Consider the following 20,120-nt stretch of genomic DNA (forward strand, 5'->3'; position numbering starts at 1 on the left):
GGGATTAGGAGGATTTGTGGAGCTTATAGTAAGTTCTCTTTGGTTGTCTTGTTTCTATTGTTTGGTTTATGGTATGCTGATGGGTTGGAAATAGTCAACAGAGACGATTGGATCTCGAGATGGAGAAACACCAACTTTGACAGGAAGAAGGTGTTGGACAGTGTAATCGGGTAGAGTGGTGCCGAGGGGGTTAGGTATCAATTTCTTAGGGCCAGCCCGAACCAGATACAAATCCCAGGGTCTGGTATGCATGCGCTGTAACGTTTGACTACATTTGATTGCTTGACAGGATTGACAAGTCAGTTCGATGTGAGCTTGCCTTTACCCCACCTCCGCATCGACTGACAGCTACCTATTTACCCCGCTGTTGTGTGTTTTCTCAATGCCATCTGGCAGACGTTTGAAGCTCTCGACTTGAGTTTCCCCAGGAACTTTTGGAGACACTTTCCATGTACTTAGTTTAAAGGCTAAAGTTATAAAATCGATAATCCCATAGATATCGGCCCTTTCCCCTCAACTCCAGTCCCCGGATTTACCCCTCGATCCCCACGCTCCACTCCCCATGGAGCCAGAAACAAAGACAACCCAAGGCCACGAATGGCATCATTGTGCATATGGGTATTGCCCACGAATCTTTGGGCACCATCCGCGGTATTCACGTAACCAAGCTCCACAGGACTTCGGAATCTGGCAAGGGGATCCGTCTTCCCCTCCATTTCTTGATCGAGTTTCCGCCTTTTTTTGCTTGCAGGCTGGACAGCTGGCAGCAGGGACAGCTGGACAAGCAATAACAGACAAGATAGGTACAACGTAGCCGGGTAAGGGTATGTAGGTATCCATCCGTTTCGAGGGACCATAGGAGCCGACATGGTCTCCGAAGGTAATCTGCGGGGTTGGCTGTGTGTGTATGTGTGTGTGTGTGTGTGTGTCCCTGGCCGAGATAGGTAGCTCCGCCTCGATCTTTGTAGATCTGCCTCGTCCCCCCTTTTCTTTTTTTCTTTTTTTTTCTTTTTTTCTTTTTTTCTCCGTTTCCTGTTTTTAGTTACTCAGTTCGAGATCAACAAACTCACCAAACTTCAAAATGTCCCACGTTTCCCCAGCTGGGCTCTTCGCCCACGACTCTACCGCTCCTCCTGCCAGCAACAGAGTTCTGCCTCTGTTTTCCCTCGCTGGAAAGACCGCCATCGTCTCGGGCGCCACAGCTGGTATCGGTTACGCTGTTGCTCAGGGGTTCGCCGAAGCGGGCGCCAACGTGGCGATATGGTACAACTCCAAGAAGGAGCAGGCTGAGGCTGCCGCAGCCGAGATTGAGAAGGACTTTGGCGTCAAGTGTAAGCCCCTTTCTCAGTCACCTACCTTCACCACCATGGAAACCTAACACACAACCCTCCCAAACAGGCAAAGCCTACCAAGTAAACGTCGCCTCCTTCCCCGCCGTCTCCTCGGTCATCAACGACCACATCCTCCCCGAGTTCAACTCCCGCCTCGACATCTTCGTCGCCAACTCGGGCATCGCCTGGGAAGACGGCCCCATGCTCGACGGCGCGGCCGAGGACCGCATCAAGCGCTACAAGCAAATCATCGACACCAACCTCGACGGCACCTTCTACTGCGCCAGAGTGGCCGGGGAGATCTTCCGCCGGCAGAAGCAAGAGGGGCTCGAGGGGTTCACCTACGGCAGCTTCATTGCTACGGCGAGCATGAGCGGGAGTATTGTGAACATCCCCCAGCTGCAGACGGCGTATAATGCGAGCAAGGCGGGCGTGATTCACTTGGTCAAGAGTCTGGCGGTGGAGTGGGTTGGTTTTGCGAGGGCGAACACGGTGAGCCCGGGGTATATTGTTACGGAGATTAGCAAGTTTTGCGATGAGGGGACGAAGAGGGCTTGGAGGGATAAGATTCCGATGGGGAGGGAGGGGATGCCGAATGAGTTGAAGGGGGCGTATTTGTATCTGGCGAGCGATGCGGCTTCGTATACTACGGGGATTGATTTGGTGGTGGATGGTGGGTATTGCGCTCCTTGAGGGGCTTCATAGAGAAGCAGAGTTCGGTTTCTGATGTTCAATGCTCGGACTTGATCTGGTGTAAGTCAATGGACTGTTGCCAACTGGCAGTCAGCTGCTGCCGGTGAACCCCTAATATATGCCTTGGCAAGCCAGATTCCAGACCGACCCAACCTCACCGCTGAGGCTCCAAAAGTTTGGAGCCTTGTGCTACCTGCCGATAACGTTCTCTCAATTCGGGCACGAGATAGCATTTACATCAAGTTGCCTGTGCCCCGCGTCTACCTCCAGTGTTCCAGACGTATTTACTTGATAAAAGACTCTCTGTTTGGGCCTTCTGAATGGGCCAGACCCGAGCCCATTTTTAGCAGAAGCGGGCCTCTCTTATTCTCCCCCCCACTGTAGAGCCAGGGGACCGTGATAGTGTTAAAAGTTGGGTGGATTATACCTTTGAATAACTGTATCGTTGGTGATTTGCTTTGAAAGCAACAAATGCCAGAGGGAGGCAAAAAAACCACGAGACCCGATTCCGCCTTTCTCAGCTTTCTGGAAAAGCCAGTCTCGTCCCAACCGCAGCTCACCTCCCGCCAATTCGGTGAAACAACCAAGGTACCCCTCCCCTCCTCCCGCCGCCCCAGCAGCTTTCTGGAGCTCGCCCACACCCACTCTCCTTGCTCCTTCGCAAGAGGACCAACTGGGAAAGTCGCCTCTCTCTCTCTCCGACCGCCGACCGCCCAACTGCTGCTTGCCTTCAGCCTTACCCATCTGACAATCCCAAAATCCGCTTTCAAACTTCAATCAAACGGCGGCTTTGGCGACTTGCACACACACCCCGCACCCTGCAACATTTTAAGGGGAGCCCGACCGACTGTCCAACCGGCGACCCCCTTTACAGCCTTATTCCCCGTAATCCTCCTTCTTTGCCGCCGATAGTAAGAGTATCGATAGTCGATAGTATATTTTCCTCCTCCCACACCCCCAGCCTATTCAGTTCTCAACGACATCGATCAACATGGACACCGAGGACGCCGGCGCCCAGGGCTTCGACCCCCGCACCCAGCAGGTCGACAACGCCATCCGCGCCATACAGCAGAAGAAGCCGCTCCCTGAGATTGACTTTACCATTCATGTGATGGAGGATGGCACTCAGGTCAGCACCCAGGAGAGAGTCTGCAAAGGTAGAGAACAACCCTCTCGACCCATTCAAGTACTGGTACTGACATTGTTGCCCCCCTCCCATCCAGATGTGCAAGCTCCCGCCATGTACAAGCCCACCGACGACCAATTCTTCGAGGACGAGTCGCAACAAAAGCCCAACATTCAGTTCCTAAAGCAGCACTTCTACCGCGAGGGCCGCTTGACTGAGGAGCAGGCGCTATGGATCCTCAAGAAGGGCACCGAGATCCTCCGCGCCGAGCCCAACCTACTCGAGATGGACGCGCCCATCACCGTCTGCGGTGACGTCCACGGCCAGTACTACGACTTGATGAAGCTGTTTGAGGTCGGCGGCGACCCGGCGGAGACGAGGTATCTGTTCTTGGGCGACTATGTCGACCGTGGTTACTTCAGTATCGAGTGCGTGTTGTACCTGTGGGCGCTCAAGATCCACTACCCCAAGTCTCTGTGGCTGCTGCGTGGCAACCACGAGTGTCGCCACCTGACGGATTACTTCACCTTCAAGCTCGAGTGCAAGCACAAGTACTCCGAGGCCATCTACGAGGCATGCATGGAGTCGTTCTGTTCGTTGCCGCTGGCGGCTGTCATGAACAAGCAGTTTTTGTGCATCCACGGCGGTCTCAGCCCAGAGCTGCACACGCTGGATGACATTAGAAATATCGACCGCTTCCGCGAACCGCCCACCCAAGGCCTAATGTGCGACATCCTCTGGGCCGACCCCCTCGAGGACTTTGGCCAAGAAAAAACCACCGACTACTTCCTCCACAACCACGTCCGCGGCTGCTCCTACTTCTTCTCCTACCCGGCCGCCTGCCACTTCCTCGAGAAGAACAATCTGCTCTCTGTCATCCGTGCCCACGAGGCCCAGGACGCGGGGTACCGAATGTACCGTAAGACCCGCACAACGGGCTTCCCCTCGGTCATGACCATCTTTTCCGCCCCCAACTATCTGGACGTGTATAACAACAAGGCGGCTGTTCTAAAATACGAGAACAACGTCATGAACATTAGACAGTTCAACTGCACCCCCCACCCGTACTGGCTCCCCAACTTCATGGACGTCTTCACCTGGTCGCTGCCCTTTGTGGGAGAAAAGATCACGGACATGTTGATTGCCATCCTGTCAACCTGCTCCGAGGAGGAACTCCGTGAGGAATCATCCGCCTCCTCGCCTGGTCCAGTATCCCCCCCCTTGCCCTCGGCCTCGAGCGTCGGGAGCCAAGATCCGGAATCGATCGAATTCAAGAGACGTGCGATCAAGAACAAGATTTTGGCCATCGGACGACTGTCGAGGGTCTTCCAGGTTTTGAGAGAGGAATCCGAGAAGGTGTCGGAGCTCAAGACGGTCAGCGGCGGGAGACTGCCCGCCGGCACGCTGATGCTCGGCGCCGAGGGGATCAAGAATGCGATCTCGAGCTTTGAGGACGCCAGGAAGGTGGACATTCAGAACGAGAGGCTGCCGCCTAGCCATGACGAGGTGCAGAAGCAGAAGGACGAGGAGCACGCCCAGGCGCTGGAGCGGGCGACGAGGGAGGCGGAGCAGGATAAGAAGTTGCAGACGCTGAGTAGGAGGTTGAGCACGTGAGTTTTCTCTCTCTTTTTTTTCCTTTCCCTCCAAGTCATGAGTTTTTTTTTTTTTTTTTTGGCTCGGTTGATTTTGTTTTTGCGAGAAACTAATACGGGGTATCTTGGTACTAATACAGGGGTGAATAAAATAGGGATCGCAAGCGGTAGTCGATTCCAAGCTTTTGCTCTTGTGTTTTTGGCTTTTGGAAGAAGAATGGAGGTGGTGATCAGGAAACGGGGAAAGAATTGGCTGTGTTGGTTGGTTAAGTGGATGAATGATGGGCTGGATCTGTGTACTGTCCAAGTCAGTGTGTGTGTGTGTGTGTTGTGTGTGAGTGTGTGTGGGTGTGTGTTCAATAAAGGGTCGCGGCGAGAAAGATACTACCTACATATTTTTCCTCTCTCTCAACTTCTCACACCTAAATCACACACAGTATCCGTATGAAAGTAATGTCAGATATATCGGGTATTTGTTGCGAACCTCTCTTTCACTGCGGTCACATGCAAAACAAACGAGGTTAAAAATAACATTCCATACAAGTTCCTATCAATCATGCCCCTCCCTATGAACCAAGTCCCATCCATCCATCGCCCGTCCATCTTTGCTTGCTCTCTCTCTCACACACACATGTTCGCCATCAGGTCGTCCCACACTGCACAACCAAAACCTCCTTAGTCAAGGAGGCGAGGGCGTATCCTTCACGTTCCTCCACTCCTTCTCGACCTCACAAATATAACAAAATGAAAAACCACCCCCAACCACACACACCATCCATCATCCCAGAAAAAAATTGAATGCCCCATTTTTCTTTCCATCAATAGGCCTGAGAAACCAAAAAAAAAAAAAAAAAACCAAGCTAACAAAACGAGCGCCCCGATAAAAACACTGACAGGGATGTACATATACAACGCGCTGCCGCTGTGTCTCTAACAACATCGAGCAGCAACAACGATCATCATCTACATAAAACAATAACCGCACCTTGTCTACTACTTCCAAAGTTTCAAAACTCAGCCCTTGAGGAACAAGTCTCCAGCGCCGTTCCGTGTTGTTCGTGCCCGATCGGGGTGGTCTAATCCCAACAGATCATCCGTGTTCGTTGCAATGTCCCACAGAATATCGTCTACATCAACGACATGTTAGCCGCCATAAACAAAGACAGAAAGAGAGAGGTCCAAAATAAAACTTACCATCTTCCAAATATTGAGGTCGTGAGAATGATGATCTCCGGATCACAGCAAACTTGATCTTCTCAAAACTCTTGCCCTTGATACCAGTGCGCTGTTCCAGCCGCTTCTTGGTGTCGGCAAACTTCTCTCCTTCCTTGACCAAGAATCGGAACGGGATTCCATGCGCTCTGCTGGGCTCGCCGTGGAAGTGGAAGCAGGAAATGAAGTTTGCTTGGTCCGAAACCGCAGCATCCTCAGCGGGCATCCGCTCAGCTATCACCGACGTGTAATCGTTAATGCTGAGCACCGAATAGTCTCTGGCCAGATCTCTGAACCACTTGTGATGACTGCTAGTTTCATAGACGCGGATCTTGCCCGCCTCTTCCTCGCTCGGAATTTTGGCCTTCTTGACCAGAGCCTCGATAAGGTCTTCCACCTGGCCGCTCTTGGGCACCAAGACATCGAACTGCTCCTCCTTGGTGATGCCCTCACTCAGCCACGTGATTTTGATGCTCTTCTTGGTATCCAACTCGGCCAAGCTCATGTCGAGCACCTCAAAATACAGAGCATCGTTACGCTGATTCATGTTAAGTTGTCCGTAACCGGCCGGGATGAGGATATTGGCCAACGACTGATGCCCACGCTTCACCGCCGTCCGGGGGTTGTTAGAGCTAGCATTAACCGTGTAAAACCGCAGGTGCGTTGGCTCAACGTTGAGCTTCTCACCAACCTTCTCACACAGCTTGTCGTAGTTCATTTTCGTGTTGAGAACCAGACTGAACTCCGGGTACTGCTTGGGATCGCACTTCTGGGGGTGAGCGTGGAAATCCACATTCTTCTTGTTGTTGAGAAAGTCGTAGTAATCCCGAACATCCTCGTAGCGATCGACCGCCCTGACCCTGACAAAGTAAGCCACTGTGTTCGAAAAGAAGATCAGAATAACAACTTACGTTTCTTCAGAGCCCTGCCTTTCGGCGCCGAGCCCCAATTTGTACTTCTTCTCGTCACGGGTTCGCTGGAAGCAAATAATGTCTCCATCTTGAAGCTCGGCAGCTTTCAGCGTCAGCTTGACCTTGAGACCCTCGATCATGCTAGGCTTGATTTCTTCCCACAACATGATCTTTTCGTCACTGGGCAGCTTCTCGCCCCAGTTCATCTTTTTCAAAATGACCGGAATGAGATCCTCAACCTTCTTTTCCTTGCTGAAATAAATGTGGCCAACACCCCGCAAGCACTGCGACTCGACGTCGAACCATTTCAGGAAGAGTAGGATCAAGTCATTTTTGACAACCACACCATTCGGGAGCCCGGGATAGGTCGGCCAGACGGCAGCCCCATCAGCGTCGACTTCGTCAGCAATTTCAACCCACACACGGAGCGCTTGATCCCGGTGTGCCGTGGCTCTGCTGTACGTCTCTTCGACTGTCGGGCGAAGATCCATCACTGGCTGGTCTGGTCTGACTGTCTTGTTTTGCCGGTTCACCATGATCCATAATCGCACGCGTCTTGGATCCTCTCCAATGTCGGCGGCTATCTCGTTGGCCAAGTCTGCCATTGACGCCGTGCGAAGGAGCTTGTACTGCTTGTAGGAGCCCGGTTCCGAACCCACGGCGGCATCAAATGCCGTCAGGTCAACTCCGCCATGAGCCTTGAACGTCTCATCTGTGACGGCTTTGACCCCGAGGTAAAGGTGTTGCTCTTCTCTCTCCTTGCGCTTAGCTTCACGGGCAGCATGTTCTTGCTCGAACCTTTTCTGGAGATGTTCCGGAGCATCGGCTGGCGTGACAGGGCAGAGAATCTTGTCCAATCTCGACTTCCGGATGTAAACCAGCATGTAGGCGCTGTTTGGCCGCATGATGGGTTGTTTCTTGGCGTTGAGTTGGGGACGGCCACCAGTTGTCTTGTAGAAGCCGCCAAAGTTCTCCTCCAGGACTTCGCGTTTCGTGGCCTTGGTGACCTTATCATCGTCATATTTGTACCACCAGCCGTCCTTTTCTGGTTTCAGGAACGCATAGTAGTGACCCGCATTGAGATCACCGCTGTGTACCAGAACACCGTGAAGCTCGTATTCCCATGGCTCGGACCTATCAGCCTCCTTTGACAGATAGGCTGAGGCATCAAACTCCTCGGGAAACTCGTAGCGATCATTGATCTTCATCATAGTGTCGAGATTGATGTCGTACTCGAACCGCTTCAGCTGCAAATGGAGGACGTCTGGGAAGCTGTTGAAGATGACTCCCTTGTCGGCGTCCTGCAACTTGTACGTGTCTCCGGCAAAGTACTGGTTTTCTCCGTCGAGCTTCTCCACCTGGATGTAGTCTTGAAAACTATCCAGCAGATTCGCGTTCCCGCTGACATTAAGCTGAACGTCCCAAAAGTCCTCGACGCGACTTGATTCGTAGGGGACGTTGATGCAGGAGATGTAGGTTTTGATCTTGCCGCTGAACATCATGGGAAGCGCCTTTTCCAGGTCGGTGCCCTTCATCTTGTCCTCCATACGCTCCATGAGCTTCCTAGAAAGCTCTTGCACATCTTGCTGCTCAAAAATGTGCCGCGTTTCCCAGCCAAAAGACTTGGTGAGCTCGTTGGTGCTAACAGCGACATTCGAAGTCTGAAGTTGGTAGAAGAGTCTCTGCAGTGTATAAGCGCTGTTTTTCATATCCTCTTCGTGCTCTGTGGGGATACTGTAAATGGCCTTGCGGAAAGCATTGGTAAAGTATAATGACTGAAGGAGTGAGTTGAGGTAACAGGTAGCGCCTTGGTTCTTAAGACCAACGTAGCCAGTCTCCTTCTTGGAATCGTAGTTGTTGAAGTTGTGCCATAAAACGCCCGTTTCGTCCTCGACAACTCTGACGAAAGCGGTGATGTTGGCAGCATCGTTTTCCACCAGAGGCCTGTCTGCAGTCTCCCAGACAACATTGAACATCTTCCGGCACTCCAGAAACCTAGTGAAGCCCCAGTCGCTCTCCTCCTTGGTGAATCGATGATGCGCCGAGTGATGAAACATTAGGGATGGGTCTTTGGGATTCCACAGGACGAGGGCAAACTGCACACAGCAGCTCCAGTTGTCGGGAACACTGTTGGTGTCGAAACCATGCTCCAGGTAAATGGAGCACTGGTCCAAGACATTATTGCCGTGTGGAAAGAGTAGGATCCGCCTGTCGAGTGTCAGAAAAAAAACCAAAACCAATCAGATAGCCATTGCTCACCATGGGTAACCTCCAGCCTGGAATATGGGCCCTCGCTCCTTCTTATTCATCGTGCGCCATCCTTGCACTTCCCAGGTGTGGACGACATCTTCGAGAATCCGGGGCTCTTCGGCGAGCGGAGGAAGCACTATTTCCTTCATGGCATCACCTATCACGGAGTCAGCACTGCCTGGCGTGGGACAACAAGTGGCAGGTCGGGTGTGTTCAAACATACTATCTGTGGCGAGTACAACATCCGTCTCCATGCTGTCGGGGTTGATGATGGCGACATCTTCGGACTCGGTGCCGTTTGGCTCGACGATATGTTCTTCGGGTTGGTCTAGCAGCATGGCATTCGGCGACACAGCGTCGCCATTGTGCTGGTTGTCGGCCTGAAGGGTCAGGTTAGCAAAGCCGGGGATTGGCGAGGCCGAGAGGAGGGGATCGGGCCCAGTCATGACGGCAATCTTGGGGAATAGTTGCAAAATGATTTGGTGGGAAATGTGTCGCAGAGAGTATTGTGTAGAACTGCTCAAGGGCTGTTGGTGGAGGGGAGGAGTGGTCGTCGAGAAAGCAGAAGCGGAGAGTGCGAGAGTGAGAGGGAAAGTCCAAAAGCAAGCAACGAACGCCTGCTTGTACCTGCAGAATCTTCTTTTCAGACAAGGAAAAGGCTTACCATATCCTACGACCAAAAGCTACTTTGGCAGTCACTGAGGAGCAACGTTGATTTCTTTGGGAAGGGGCGACGTCGTGAGCAGGTGACGGAGGTTGCTGGCGACTGTCAAGCTTCCTTGTGAGCCAGTGGGGAGAGAGGGGTCCACGGATTGAGTGGTTGACGGCTGTCGGGCGATCTGGCACAGCAACTGCAAGCAGCTGTTACAGGGCCAAATTCACCAAGCTTCTGGGGGGCCGGAACACGTCTCTTTCTGGAATCGCGACTTTGCTTCAGGTGGGCGGGATCAAGGGTTGGATGCCCAGCACTCGTGGTGGATTGGGGAAATATGTCCAGGTGGAATGGGATCTGGGGAAGGCAAAAAGAAACCCACCTGAACCTCTCTGCTGCCAAATGGCCAAGCGGGCGCAGCATCTGGGCTTGGCCTGACTGTTAAGTCACAACCGGTGCATGTGGCGTTCACCACGCTCACCACTATTGTACAGAGAGCCAGTTCATGTAGCTCCTTAACATGCACAGTTTGAGCCCCGCCATGACGTGGGGACAACGAACTAGAAGAGAATATCCACAACAGCTTACAAAACGCTGTCAATGTCGCTGTCAATCCTTCTCCAATAATATGGGTGCAAAGTTAACATTTTGATTCTTCTTTTTATTCTATAGCCACAAGACATGCTTGCCAAAGACTACAGGTATGAGGTATGTTGTGTCCATGCTCTTTCAAAAGACAGCTAAGTGGAGAGCACCGTGTGAATGTACCTACTTGCACACACCTGTGCTTTCAAGGCTCTATGACACTCAGCTTTACAAGCAGTGAAATGAGCTTAGATTCTCTATGGTAGGTTCTAAATGTCTTTTTCTAAAGATGAAAGCTATGAGAGACTGATCTCTGAGCTAGGAATGAGGCGATATTCAAGCCTGAGGCTGGGCTAACGGCAATAGTTTTCAGCCACACAAGACACATCTCTCGCAGAGCACAGGCTGAGATCTTGCACAACTCGAGTGGCAATACGTAGGACAAGTACCTGAAATCCATCCTCAGCCAAAGTCGAACAACAGCATGTTCAACCGCCTTCTTGTCAGAGCAACGGCAACAGATGAAAGCACATGTCCAAAAGACTTACAAGGCCAGGCGCACGGATCATAAGTAACATGTGGGGTAATTAGGTAGATGCCGGTTCCCGTCAGGAAGGACCTACCTCGGGGGAGAGGGCCTGATCTGACTCCCCATGCCGCATTGCAACCTACTGTGGGCAGACATCATTGTCTTTGAAAGAGAGCTCATGCAACTGCACCATGGCCGCCGGAGCAACGTGTGCGTGTACTTTTAGAAATAACACCTTCTCTCCTTGAAACCTGCTCCATGTTGTAGCACCTCCTCCTCTCCACTTTCGCGCCCAATGTAAGACATCTTCATACTGAACGGCTTTGTGAACCAATTCCGATCTCGGCCGCCACCTTTTCCTTCACATCGCATGGCACCGACGGTATGCGGCGCCTTCAACATGTCACGGCCGCCGTCCGGTTGAGTAGTAGAGCGGGGGAGCTGAGAACCTTGGGCGCGGCGGCGGCGGCACTCATTCAGCTGCCAAATCGGCGACACAGTCATAGCAGCAGCCAAAGTCATGCCCATAGTCCAAAGTGGCGTCCGGTGTCAGTGTTGGATGAGTATGTTGCGCAACCTCAGAGATCCATGTTTCCAAACCTCCAGCCAGTGATCAGTTTCTAACCTTCTTCCTTGCAGATGGGTTGCAAAAGAGGCCAGACCCATCAGCCTGCGCCAGCTCATGGTGTTTGGCCGGTCGTTGACAGAATCAAGACTCATCAGCTCAGCCAACTATGTTCGGACCGAGCTACCAACACGAATCGCCCACCGTATCCGGGACATGCAGAAGCTCCCCTACGTTGTAGTCACCAACAAGCACTTCAACGAAGTATACGACCTATACTACACAGCCTTTGACACCTTCCGCAAAGTCCGCGAGGTCAAAAACTTGGACGACAATGACCGTCTCTGTGCCACCATCCGAACCATGCTCAACGCCCACCTAACCGTCATCCCCAAACTCGCCATGGGTATCCTCGAGTGCAACGGCCTTAAAGACGCGGCCGAGCTCGACAAGTTCATGAATACCATCCTCCGCTCCCGCATCTCCCGAAGAGTAATAGCAGAACAACACCTAGCCCTAACCGAAACCTTTCACGCCCCTTGGTTCTCCCCGGGGGCAAAACTCTCCGAATCCGACTTCATAGGCGAGGTCTTTTTGAGATGCGTAGCCAAAGACGTCGTCTCCCGCTGCGGCGACGCCGTCACCTCTATCGCCCGCCGCGCCTACGGCCCTGACCTCGCCCTCCCCGAAATCAAAATCGTCGGCCACCTCGAGGCGAACTTTCCATACATCCTCTCCCACCTCGAGTACATCATCGGGGAGCTCCTCCGGAATTCTGTCCAGGCCGTGGTGGAAAAACATCAGAAATCAAAGAACAAATCGGCACAGCCTCCCCCGATAGAGGTCACAATCTGCGAATCAAACCAACACGTCATCATCCGGATTTCTGACCAAGGAGGGGGGATACCAAGGGAGAGCATGCCCTACCTCTGGTCCTTCTCCAAGGGTCCGGCATCAAAAGAAATCCTTGCCAACCTGGGGCAAGTCCCCAAGATGGCGGCCACGATGCAGGAGCTCCAGATTGACGACATTAACCCGGAAAGCAACAAGAAAATTGAGACTTTGCATCAGAAGTACGGGCATCAGAGTGTGCAGTCTTTATCAGCGGAGGAGAAGGAAAGGGAGGACAGGGCCAAGTATAGTTCCTTGGCCAGCCTGTCGTCGAGGCCCCCGAATTTGAGGTTGGGGATGGGCTTGCCGCTGAGTAGGGTGTATGCAGAGTATTGGGCCGGTTCGCTGGCGCTGCACAGCCTGGAGGGGTACGGGGTGGATGCGTTTTTGCAGATTAGCAAGCTGGGGAACAAGAATGAGCAGCTGACTACGAGGGCGACGATGGATGCTGTTTAGTGGGTATTAGTCGGTCTTCCCTGTCTCGAGCAATATAAAGCGTTTTTGAACACCACCGACGACAAAAAAAGCTGGGGCCGGTAATGAAGAAAGGGTTGTTGAGGCCTCTTGTTTACCGGGTATTTTGGCTGGGGAATTATGTATACACAAGACACCAAATTGCTAATGAAATCAATAAAGGTTGGAAATCATCCTGGGCTTTTTATTAACCAAGAATCAGGTTGGATTGATATGCTGAAATACTTTTCAACCGACAGAGCTTGTCTACTCACGCTTTGTCGCCAGCAATGCAATTACAAGTGCCGCCGCATCTTCAAACAAAAACTCCCACGCAATGTGTAACAGCCTTTCTCATTATTTGGTATCATGAAAGGGGGAGGGGGAAGGGGTGACTAGACAGACGACTAAAAGACGACTAAATTACATCGTGACTAAGTCTCAAAAAAAAAAGGTGTAAAAAAGGAGGTAACAAAAGGGGGAGTTGCTTTTTCTTTCGCGAGAGAAACAAAAAAAAAAAAGCTCGATAAAAAAGAGAAGAAGGCAGGACGACAAAAAAGAGATATCAAGTATATCTTTTTCCCTCCCCTTTCCCCCCAATGTGTGTAGTCTTTCTTTCTCCGAACACCTTGCGCATCCTTTTCGAATAAATTTGGCGGAGCAAAAAAAGAAACAACAGCAACGATAGAAAAGTGAAACCCCCGGAGATTATAGGCAACCCAACCAAATCCGCTTAATCACCGCCGCATCACCCCATAGCAAATTCGTGAGCATATCCATGAAGGCCGAAAGTCGTCACTGTTTGGACAAACAAACGGGCCAAAATGTGTGTGGTGTCCGGAGGCAGTGGTTTGAAGCAGGGTAGCCCCTGAGAGTCGCCACAAGCTCATCCCAAAGCTCCGGTGGAGACTGCCGTTTAGCGGCGCCCGTGGCTGCGGACAGCGCTGCCTTGCAGCTGCTCCAGATCGCCTTCCAACTGTTTGATCTGGGCATGAGTCTGCTCGAGGTCCTTGTTGAGGCGGTCGCGCTCGGCAATGAGTTTCTGCTCCCATTGCCTGAAGCGCTGCTCCTCGATCTTGACCTGCTCGGTGAAGCGCTTGCGGAGCGCCTCTTCCTCCTCCTTGAACTTGGGGTTGTCCAGCTTCCGGGGGCGGGCCTCGCCAAACTTGCGCGTCTCCATCTGCTGGGCGCGGTACGCCTCATAGTGCAACTCTTCGGTCGTGTGGATGAGGTCCAACATGTGGGTGCGGATCAGGATCGACCGAAGCTTCTTGAAGTCGCAGTGGTCCTCATTCTCAACCTCGGCAACGCCCCACGAATATTGCCGGCCCTTGACAATACGCCCGTCATTAGTCTTGACGTCCTTCTCAGAGCCGATAACAGCGAAAGGCATAGCCGCCATAAGAGTGCGGGCGTGCTGGGCAGCTGGTTCATCGTCCTCCTCAATAGGGGGCTGGTAGATCTTGATGTTTTGGGCCTCGATGACAGCGCGGATCTGAAAGCGGTTGAGTCAGCATGGAGCTCCGCCAAACACGGGCAAATTAGGTGTCTCACTCTTGACTTGAACTTGGCCAAGTCGGCCGGACTGAGGGTGTCAGCCTTGGCAATAACTGGGATAAGGTTGACGCGGGAGCACAGGCGCTTCATGACCTCGATATCGAGAGGCTTAAGAGTGTGGCCGGTGGGGCGGATGAAATACAAGCAGGCGTGTACACGGAGATCGATCTTGTCCTGACGGCGGGGTTGCTGCTCCTGAAGCATGTAGGACTCGTGCTGGTCGTCGAGGAACTCGATAATGGGCATCCACGAGTCTCTGTTGTTGACATAGTCGCCGAAGCCAGGGGTGTCAATAACGGTGAGGCGAACTGGAACCTAGGTCAGCCATGATCCCGACATCGTTGACTTTGTTTGCCATCATACCCTTGAAGAACTTCTCCTCCAACTCGGCCTTGGTGATCTCAATCTCGACGGTCTTGTCAACTTGCTTCTGGTGGCGGCGCTTGTGGTCGGCATAGTTCTTGATGGTGGTGGAGAAGAGCGTGTTAATGAATGTTGTCTTTCCCAACCCGGACTCGCCAGCAACCTAGATTTTGAAATGACAATAGTAAGCAAACGTCCTCCCAAAACTCTGTATAACAGTTATGCTCACCATGATGGTGAAAGCGGCGCCCCTCTTCGCAACGATCTTGTGGCGCTGGTTGGGCAGGTTGGCAATGCCAATTGGCGAGGCGCTCTCCGCGTTAGAAGGGGCCATCTTGTCGACGCGACAGGTTGATGGGGATGTAGCGTGTGTTTGTGAGGATTGGGGTATCGGCTGCTACGGGGACAGCGTGTAGAAGTACAAGAGGGTATCGCAGGAAACGGAAATGCGTCTCGGGCAGTTGTTTACGGGCGGTGGGAGAGAATGGAGAGCTCTGTGCTTCAGGGGAATCTCGCTGTCAAATTTCCAGACCAATGCAGCAGGTGGTGCACGGATCAGCACGAGAACCCACGGCTGAGCAACGGGAAGCAAATTGAGTGGGTCCCCATCACCCCCTTTCCACTTTCCCCAGCTACGAAGTGCCTCAAGTGCCAATGAGCTGCCAAGGGTCCCTCGCCGAGCTAAACGCATTCAAGACATCGGATGTTAGGAGAAAGAATTCGCCGACCCCGCCAAAATGTTCAAGCTTGGCGATAGCAGCTATCAAGGTTATTTTTTTTGATTTGATCGTTATCAGTCTCGTCTCGGTAGAGAAAACACCACCACCACCGACCATGAAGACGGATTTCAAGTTCTCCAATCTGCTGGGGACAGTCTACTGCCAGGGAAATCTGCTGTTCAGTCCCGACGGCACCCATCTCTTCTCTCCTGTCGGCAACAGGGTCACAGTCTTCAACCTTGTCGACAACAAGTCATACACGCTCCCCTTCGCCCACCGAAAGAACATCTCGAGGATAGGCCTGACCCCCCAGGGAAATATTCTCCTCTCTGTCGACGAAGATGGCCATGCCATTCTCACCAACATCCCGCGTCGTATCGTACTATACCACTTTTCCTTCAAGTCAAAAGTAACCGCCCTCTCGTTTGCGCCATCCGGTCGCCATTTCGCAGTTGGGTTGGGGAGGAAAATCGAGGTCTGGCACGTCCCATCGACTCCAGATACCAACGAGGAAGGCGATCTCGAGTTTGCGCCGTTTGTGCGCCACCACACACACACACAACACTTTGACGATGTCCGGCACATCGAGTGGTCGCACGACTCCCGCTTCTTCCTCAGCGCATCCAAGGATCTGACTGCGAGGATATGGAGCTTGAACGCAGAAGAAGGGTTCACGCCCACGGTTTTGTCGGGACATAAGCAGGGCGTGGTCGCTGCCTGGTTCTCCAAGGACCAAGAAACAATCTACACAGTCAGCAAGGACGGAGCCGTCTTTGACTGGCAGTATGTCGCAAAGCCGGGGCAAGACGAGGATGAGATCATGGATGAGGAGGATATGCAATGGCGGATCGTTGACAAGCACTACTTTATGCAAAACGGCGCAACCCTTCGATGCGCCGCCTTTCACCCCGAATCAAATCTTTTGGTTGCTGGTTTCTCGAACGGTATCTTTGGATTGTACGAGATGCCCGATTTCAACCAGATTCACACCCTTAATATCTCGCAAAACGAAATCGACTTCGTAACGATCAACAAGAGTGGCGAGTGGCTCGCTTTCGGCGCGTCAAAGTTGGGTCAGCTTTTGGTGTGGGAGTGGCAGTCAGAATCATATATCCTGAAGCAACAAGGGCACTTTGACGCCATGAATGCGCTGGTCTACTCCCCAGATGGCCAAAGAATTGTCACGACGGCCGACGATGGCAAGATCAAGGTGTGGGATATCGAGTCTGGGTTCTGCATAGTAACGTTTACCGAGCACACAAGTGGCATTACAGCATGCGAGTTCGCCAAGAAGGGCAATGTTCTTTTCACAGCGAGTTTGGACGGGTCCATCAGAGCGTGGGATTTGATCAGATACAGAAACTTCAGGACGTTTACCGCCCCTGAAAGATTATCCTTCTCCTGCATGGCAGTTGATCCAAGCGGCGAAGTTGTTGCGGCTGGTTCTATCGACTCTTTCGACATTCACATTTGGTCCGTCCAGACCGGCCAGCTCCTAGACAGACTTACCGGGCACGAGGGGCCGGTTTCTTCGCTTGCCTTTGCCCCCAACGGTGGTCTCTTGGTTAGTGGCAGTTGGGACAAGACGGCCAGGATATGGTCCATCTTCAACAGAACACAAACCAGCGAGCCTCTGCAGCTCATGTCGGATGTCTTGGACATTGCCTTCAGACCAGACTCCCTACAGATTGCCATCTCCACACTAGACGGCCAGCTGACGTTTTGGTCTGTATCAGAAGCCACCCAAGTCTCCGGTGTCGACGGACGCCGCGATGTATCAGGCGGCCGCAGAATCACAGATCGCCGGACGGCAGCCAACGTCTCGGGCACCAAGAGCTTCAACACCATCCGCTACAGCATGGACGGCTCCTGCGTCCTCGCGGGCGGCAACAGCAAGTACATCTGCCTCTACTCGGCCACAACAATGGTGCTCCTCAAGAAATTCACCGTCAGCGTCAACCTCGCGCTGTCGGGCACGCAAGAGTTCCTCAACAGCAAGCTCGTCACCGAAGCCGGCCCCGCCGCCCTCCTCGACGACCAAGGCGAGGCTTCCGATCTGGAAGACCGCATCGACAGGTCGCTACCCGGCGCCAAGAGGGGCGATCCCGGCGCGAGGAGGAAGAACCCAGAGGTCAGAGTCACGGGCGTGGCTTTCTCGCCGAGCGGGACATCCTTCTGCGCCTGCTCGACAGAAGGCCTGTTGATTTACAGTCTGGACAGCACCGTTCAGTTTGATCCGTTTGATCTCAACATGGAGATCACGCCCGCTTCGACGTTGGGTGTTTTGCAGAATGAAAAGGATTACCTCAAGGCGCTGGTCATGGCGTTCCGTCTCAATGAGGCGGGGTTGGTCCAAAGGGTGTTCCAGGCCATCCCTTACAAAGATATTGGTTTGGTGGTGGAAAACTTCCCTACTGTTTACGTGGCGAGGCTGCTGCGGTATGTGGCCGCCCAGACGGAGCAGTCCCCTCACGTGGAGTTCTGCATGCTGTGGATCAAGGCTCTCGTGGACAAGCACGGCGCGTGGTTGATGGCCAACCGGGGCAAGGTCGATGTCGAGTTGAGGATTGTGTCGAGGGCGGTGGCCAAGATGAGGGACGAGATTAGACGGCTGGCGGATGATAATGTCTACACGGTTGAGTACCTGATTGGGCAGGCCAACAGCAAGGCGGCGCAGGCTGGAAAGGGGCCCAAGACTATCGAATGGAATGCTAATGGGGATTTAGAGGTCAAGGCTCTGCCGTCGACGCAGAAGGAGGTCACCATGGATGATATACTGGAGGAAGAAAGTGAAGGGGAGTGGATCGGGATAGAGTGAAGGGAATTTGGATGGTTTCGATTTAATATTATGTTATACTAGGTTAAAGGCAAAAGGCTGGCGTCGGAAAAAAATGATTGATACCATTTTGATACCACATTCTGTTTTTCTCTCTACAACTTGCTGTCGTCGACGTTGGGTATGTCCTGCTCTTTGTTAGCCTGCCTTCTCTCGGAAAGGGAAACATGAGAGACATACCTTCCAAGCCTCCTCAAACCCGGCACTCCTCACCCAATGCTCCCCCGGTGCCTCAACCGAGTCAACAATCAAGTGGCATATCTTCTCCCACAACCCTCCTTTAATCATGAACCCTTCTTTCTCTTCATACTCCCGACAAATATTCCTACAAACCACCGTCGCCCTCCCCAGCTTGATAGCATGCCCATCATCCCCAAACCCATGCAACCTACTCACAATCTCCTCCACCATCTTCGCCTTTCCAGGCTGCTTCGGCTCATACCCCTCCAACCTTTCCACCCTCAACTCAGGACACCCCCTAGCCACATACTGCAACAAATCCATCCTAATCTTCCACTCCAACAACCTCCTTTTTGTTTTCTCCGGCACCCAATCCATCTTGTTCATCGTGACAAAAAACGGCGCCGCGTTGACATGGTGCATCAGAAAAAAATCAAACTTCGGCACCTTTTTTCGGTCAGTCATGCTCACCGCCGCCCCAGCCGCGACATAAACCGCCCCATTAAACATCTCCCTCGTCCTCCCCTCCACCTCCCCCTCCCCCACCTTGACCCTCCCAGCCAAGTCAACCATCTCCCCCTTTGCCCGCACCAAAACTCCATCCCGGATCTTATTCCCATCCTCCGACCTCGCCGCCCCTTTCAGTCCCTCCGCCTCCCGTAACAACCCCAGCACTGTCTCCCCTTCTTCCCGCCCCCGTCCCTTTTCTTCAGCAGTCAACAAAAACTCCCTGAGGTCATCCCTATGAACAGCCGCCTGCGCCAACCCCTCCGCCACCACCCCAGTCAGCCCCCACTCAAGCCCATACATGAGCTGAATCAGCGGGTGCAAAAACCCTCCAAACAACCTGATTATCAAATCCTCCTTTCCCTCCCTCTCTTCAAATAAATACCTCGTCACTGTCTCCTTCCATCCCAACCGGTCGATCTCAGATTGGAAAAATGTTAAAAAGTCCGGGTAGTACTCTTCTTTACCGTAGTATTCTGTCAATGCCTCCGGTGTGAGAGTCACTGACTTATGAACAGGCAACACCGGCCGTTGGTAAGAAGCGTTGGTGTCATAGGCAGACTGGAGGTGTGATGGCCCCGCGCCGGTGCCGTACAAGGCGAGGAGATGGTGGGGGATGTGGTTGTGGAAGCCGGACTGGTTGAAGAAGACGTGGTGGTTCTTTCGGGGGGCGTTAGCTATGGGGAAAATACCTAGGTAAAAAGAGGAGAGAGAGGGAACAAACCTCCATGTCTTGCTGTAATAGCTCCGAGGTTTTGGCTGCGGCGGAGGGGGTTTGGGTTATCCCCCAGAGGCCCGTGTTGTCGGGTGAGAGGTGCATTGTTTGGGTGGAAGAAGACATCCCGAGCTGGCGGTGGTGATGAGATGGTCTAATATTGATGAGTAATACATGGGCGAGGTGTCTTGCTTTGGGAGCAGAGCCGAAGAGACGGAGGGAGGTCATTCATGTAGTTAGTTACCTATCGGCAGGTACAGAGAGCTGACATCAAGGCAAGAAGGATTAGATGGCAGGTGTTGCAGAGAAAAGGTTGTATTGAGTGACCAGTAGAACTTGTACTGACGTTGAACCGAGAGGGGACCGTGATACCTCTATAAGGTATGCTTAGCAATCAACCCCAAAGCCCGAGGCTGAAAAGACCGACAATTAATCATCTACGCCATCTCACCC

At 52.8% G+C, this 20,120-nt stretch overlaps 7 protein-coding genes across 7 annotated transcripts; 4 read left to right on the forward strand and 3 right to left on the reverse strand.

Moving 5' to 3' along the window:
• Positions 1-1,081: 1,081 nt before the first annotated feature.
• SOU1 (Sorbose reductase sou1) lies at positions 1,082-2,079 on the forward strand (the record flags this gene model as incomplete). Its single annotated transcript, XM_062944883.1, has 2 exons — positions 1,082-1,331; positions 1,399-2,079. The coding sequence occupies 2 exons, from the start codon at positions 1,082-1,084 to the stop codon at positions 2,022-2,024; spliced, it is 876 nt and encodes a 291-aa protein (XP_062803759.1). The 3' UTR covers positions 2,025-2,079.
• Positions 2,080-2,277: 198 nt separating this feature from the next.
• Positions 2,278-5,226, forward strand: CNA1 (3',5'-cyclic-nucleotide phosphodiesterase (PDEase) (3':5'-CNP)). The gene is made up of 3 exons (XM_062944884.1): positions 2,278-3,181; positions 3,248-4,760; positions 4,898-5,226. Exons 1-3 carry the CDS (start codon positions 3,016-3,018, stop codon positions 4,911-4,913), a joined length of 1,695 nt encoding a protein of 564 aa, XP_062803760.1. The 5' UTR covers positions 2,278-3,015; the 3' UTR covers positions 4,914-5,226.
• On the reverse strand, positions 5,111-10,173 carry UBP15 (ubiquitin-specific protease ubp15). The gene is made up of 6 exons (XM_062944885.1): positions 9,780-10,173; positions 9,339-9,495; positions 9,125-9,272; positions 6,866-9,073; positions 5,937-6,808; positions 5,111-5,869 (listed from the first exon to the last, which is right to left on the reverse strand). The coding sequence occupies exons 1-6, from the start codon at positions 9,780-9,782 to the stop codon at positions 5,757-5,759; spliced, it is 3,501 nt and encodes a 1,166-aa protein (XP_062803761.1). The 5' UTR covers positions 9,783-10,173; the 3' UTR covers positions 5,111-5,756.
• A 186-nt stretch (positions 10,174-10,359) lies between these two features.
• Positions 10,360-13,214, forward strand: PKP2 (putative protein kinase). The gene is made up of 3 exons (XM_062944886.1): positions 10,360-10,614; positions 10,675-11,444; positions 11,521-13,214. Exons 2-3 carry the CDS (start codon positions 11,266-11,268, stop codon positions 12,791-12,793), a joined length of 1,452 nt encoding a protein of 483 aa, XP_062803762.1. The 5' UTR covers positions 10,360-10,614; positions 10,675-11,265; the 3' UTR covers positions 12,794-13,214.
• Positions 13,139-15,258, reverse strand: spn4 (Septin spn4). The gene is made up of 4 exons (XM_062944887.1): positions 14,940-15,258; positions 14,711-14,873; positions 14,345-14,655; positions 13,139-14,285 (listed from the first exon to the last, which is right to left on the reverse strand). Exons 1-4 carry the CDS (start codon positions 15,042-15,044, stop codon positions 13,707-13,709), a joined length of 1,158 nt encoding a protein of 385 aa, XP_062803763.1. The 5' UTR covers positions 15,045-15,258; the 3' UTR covers positions 13,139-13,706.
• A 286-nt stretch (positions 15,259-15,544) lies between these two features.
• PWP2 (U3 snoRNP protein) lies at positions 15,545-18,247 on the forward strand (the record flags this gene model as incomplete). Its single annotated transcript, XM_062944888.1, has 1 exon — positions 15,545-18,247. One exon carries the CDS (start codon positions 15,545-15,547, stop codon positions 18,245-18,247), a length of 2,703 nt encoding a protein of 900 aa, XP_062803764.1.
• On the reverse strand, positions 18,241-19,895 carry QC764_211830 (uncharacterized protein; the record flags this gene model as incomplete). The annotated part of the gene is made up of 3 exons (XM_062944889.1): positions 18,241-18,393; positions 18,446-19,612; positions 19,677-19,895. 3 exons carry the CDS (start codon positions 19,893-19,895, stop codon positions 18,361-18,363), a joined length of 1,419 nt encoding a protein of 472 aa, XP_062803765.1. The 3' UTR covers positions 18,241-18,360.
• Between the last annotated feature and the right edge of the window lie 225 nt (positions 19,896-20,120).

Source organism: Podospora pseudoanserina, chromosome 2 (genome assembly GCF_035222485.1).
Source record: "Podospora pseudoanserina strain CBS 124.78 chromosome 2, whole genome shotgun sequence".
In the NCBI taxonomy this organism is placed as follows: Eukaryota; Fungi; Ascomycota; class Sordariomycetes; order Sordariales; family Podosporaceae; genus Podospora; species Podospora pseudoanserina.